Source organism: Cupressus sempervirens, chromosome 3 (assembly GCF_028749045.1).
Source record: "Cupressus sempervirens isolate cs-2001-9-10 chromosome 3, ASM2874904v1, whole genome shotgun sequence".
Lineage (NCBI taxonomy): Eukaryota > Viridiplantae > Streptophyta > Pinopsida > Cupressales > Cupressaceae > Cupressus > Cupressus sempervirens.
Genome location: NC_143120.1, coordinates 338554722 through 338558408, shown reverse-complemented (window position 1 = coordinate 338558408; position 3687 = coordinate 338554722). Strand labels below are relative to the sequence as shown.

Genomic DNA, 3687 nt, shown 5'->3' with positions numbered 1-3687 from the left:
AGCTTGATTTATTATCGTATCCCGTGAATATGAATTTGATATACTCTATCTCGTGTATCTCCAGAATATGAATTTGATAAGATTATGAATTTGATATTTTGTGAGATTAATCTATCTCAATCCACTGCCAACAACAAACCCTTCCCTTAGTCTCTACCATGTAATGCTGCATAATCATACGAACTGTCTTGACTACCTACCAAAGGACTCTACACATTGCACGTTGAAATGTCAGTTGTGCTCCCTTTGAGATATGCATGGTGTCAAAGTCATCAACCCAACTTATGTGATTGTCCACAGTCCATATTCCGCACAGATGATTATCCAAGTAGGAATACCAGACAGAGATTGTATCACAAAATGCAAACGATCAATGAAGAGAAGTGGGTGGAAATCCTGTGAATGTAGGTGAGCCAGTTGGATCACTTTATAGAAAGAGACGTGTAAGGGCGTCACCGAAGCAGGGTAGGACTATAAAGACAACCCTAACTAGATAGCCTCATTTCATCCTTTATTAATTTGAGCAAACCAATTCATCCACTCTGAGAAGATGATGGCCATTGGTGTTGGGTCACTTCTTGTTGGATTGCTACTCATATTATCAGGTTGTTTTTTGGGTGTAAAAGCAGCACCTGCCTACTTTGTCTTTGGAGATTCACTGGTGGACAGTGGAAACAACAATTACGTTGCCACCACTGCCAGAGCCAATTTATATCCTTATGGAATAGATTATCCTACCCATAAAGCTACAGGCCGATTCTCTAATGGACTCAATATTGCTGATTTTATAAGTATGTATAATATTATTCAACTCTTTAAAATTCTTTACTGTAAATTATGTTTTGACATTAGATGAATCTAACCCAAATGGCATTAATTTTCTTCATTTTGAATCTTGTTGTCACTGTGATTGTTTTGCAAAGGTTATTGGGTTTTATTTTAGCAATATTGAAATGAGATTGATTTATTGATACTATGTGAATCGCAGGCAAGAAGCTGGGGGCAGAATCTGTGCTACCATATTTGAGTCCTTCACTAGATGGGGATGCATTGCTCAGGGGTGCTAATTTCGCTTCTGCAGGTGTTGGGATTCTAAATGACACTGGAGTACAATTTGTATGCATAATTTTCATTATATTCTTTTGAATTATATTCGTTATGCTTCTACCAAAGAGAATGAATGAGGATTATTTCTATTTGCAGGTAAATATAATCAGGATTCCTCAACAGTTTCAGAATTTTGTTGAATATAAAAAGAGGGCGGCGAAGATGGTTGGAGTTGCTGCAGCTAAAAAACTTGTTGCAGAAGGTCTAATGTCGATTACTCTGGGAGGAAATGATTACGTCAATAATTACTACCTCACTCCTGTCTCAAGGAGATCCATTCAATATACATTACCGGATTATACTCAGTTCATAATCTCAGAATATGAGAAATATCTCGGGGTAAATTTCTTGTCTTTTATAAGAATGCTAGTATGTGACTTTGATTGCTGGATGACATTCAGTTTATAGTTTTAAGGGGTAAGGTAAAAGTTCCAACTGAGACTACAATTCATCTGCAGTTAGAACTTGTCTACCTTTTAAGGTCTTTTTCTCATAATCAATGGGTTTTATTGGAAAACAAAGTGTGATTTCAGTTGAACTGCCAAAAATGTCTCAGACACATCATCTGTTATGCCCTTCTCTACTATGTTTAAAGATATAGAGGTGATTAGAGGATAGAGATAGAAACATAGAATATGGTGAGAGATATATAGATAAGATGGAGAGGGGGAGGAAGATAGCGAAAGATTAAGAAAGGGACAGTGAGGAGGTGGAGGTAAAGAAGTGTGAAGATAGAGGTTGAAGAAGGAAAACATGTCTAGCAAGAAAGTAGAAAATGTGGTTAAAAGAGGTGAAACATGTATGGCATATTTTAGGAAGGTGAGAATGTAAGAATAGATGATAAAAAAGTTTTATGAAGTTTACAAATGTGGGTTAGATAGGTCATTTAAAAAAATTGAAATTTTGAACATGTTGAGATAATATAGTTTTTAGATTCTATTGTGTGAAAGTTTTTTTGTTATCAATATTTCCATTCATATTCTGTGATCTATCATCACAATGAGAAGAGCTGAACAAGTAGAAAATGATGGATTATTCAATGTGATTTGAAAAGATGAAAAAAGAGAATACTTTCATACAATCAGATCTTGAAACTGTATTATTTCTATTAAATAGATTGTTGAAATCTTCTTACATTATTTGTGTCTCACCATCTCTTATATCTTTCTTAATTATGTTTAGAGATTTTATAATTTTTCAATTTATTTTCTCTGTATCTTTGAAATCATTTGAAGAAATCTCTTGCTTTTTTATGCAAAAATTGGGAGGTAGAAGAGTGGTGGTAATAACTCCTCTTATCAAGCTCTGATACAACTCACCCTTGTTGAATTTTTTGGATGAATTTATCTATTTTGAGTTAATCTCTTATTTTTCAACTTAAAAATACATTTAATTAGTGCTTGGCTCTTGGATTGGATTGTACTGAGATTTTTATCATTAATGTTTTGAATCATACTGCATGATCCATCATTCAAATCACACTTTATTTTTCATCTTTTGTTCTTGTTTTGCATCTCTTGCTCTCTCATTCTGATAATGGATCATGTAATGTGATTGAATAAGAGTATAATTTTAGTCAAAAACTTGTCTACAATTTACAATCTATTACTATGTGGATTTTAGAGTTTTACAATAACTTTGAAATCATTTGATGAAATGTCTTGTTTCTGAATGCAGAAAATGTACAAATTGGGAGGCAGAAGAGTGCTGGTGACATCAACAGGGCCATTGGGGTGTGCTCCAGGTGTTAAGGTCACCAGATCTCGCAATGGAGAATGTGCAGTTGAACTTCAAAATGCTGCTTCGCTCTTCAACACCCAGCTGAGATCTGTGGTAGATCGACTCAACAATAAGTATTCTTCTCAGATTTTCACCTTTGCCAACAGCTACACAATGAATATGGGCCTGTTCAATAATCCTGCAGCATACGGTAAAGCCAAGCTTATTATTCTTTTCCTTAAACAAAAGGCTTAAATGTATCTCTCAAGCTTGTTTTTCTATGAGCACTCTCCAATTTTTTGGAGATTGTTTTCTAAAAATATTCAAAGTCTCACTGTGTTTGTATATACAGGATTTGTGAATACAGCAAATGCATGTTGTGGACAAGGGAATTACAATGGAATCGGCCTCTGCACTGCCGTTTCAAATCTGTGTACAAACAGGGATGAATATTTGTTTTGGGACAATTACCACCCCTCTGAGAAGGCCAACAGAATCATTGTGGACGAGATTTATAACGGCCCATCTTCTGTTATGAGTCCTCTTAACCTCAGCCAGCTGATGAAACTAGATGACTGACTCTTTCCCTGGACATCTTCCCATTTGGCTTCAATTCTAATGTCCACATTATTTGTAAGTTACTTTTTAAAATAAAACTTATGTAACAAAATATTAAGTGCCAGTATTGCAGAATTTGCAATGTTCATCCTCTATATAGCTCTGAAAAAAGTCTTGTTCATTGGTCTGTACTATCCGAAGTTCAATCTGTGCTCTTCTCCTTCAATCCATCCAGTGAATGCCAATTAATGTATTAAAAAATAAGATGAACAGTGAAAAGCTGAATGTTACAATAATAATCTT

At 34.9% G+C, this 3687-nt stretch overlaps 1 protein-coding gene across 1 annotated transcript; it reads left to right on the top strand.

The window, feature by feature from the left end:
- Nucleotides 1-547: 547 nt before the first annotated feature.
- On the top strand, nucleotides 548-3440 carry LOC149566369 (GDSL esterase/lipase At5g33370-like). Its single transcript, XM_089817394.1, has 5 exons — nucleotides 548-791; nucleotides 989-1116; nucleotides 1204-1446; nucleotides 2785-3037; nucleotides 3179-3440. The coding sequence occupies exons 1-5, from the start codon at nucleotides 551-553 to the stop codon at nucleotides 3403-3405; spliced, it is 1092 nt and encodes a 363-aa protein (XP_089673520.1). The 5' UTR covers nucleotides 548-550; the 3' UTR covers nucleotides 3406-3440.
- Nucleotides 3441-3687: the final 247 nt, after the last annotated feature.

Excerpts from the sequence above, each read along its gene's own strand:
- LOC149566369 (XM_089817394.1), top strand. The coding sequence starts at position 551 with ATGATGGCCATTGGTGTTGGGTCACTTCTTGTTGGATTGCTACTCATA. Across the intron at positions 1,117-1,203 it reads ATGACACTGGAGTACAATTT|GTAAATATAATCAGGATTCC; the intron begins GTATGCATAATT and ends TTCTATTTGCAG. Across the intron at positions 3,038-3,178 it reads CAATAATCCTGCAGCATACG|GATTTGTGAATACAGCAAAT; the intron begins GTAAAGCCAAGC and ends TTGTATATACAG.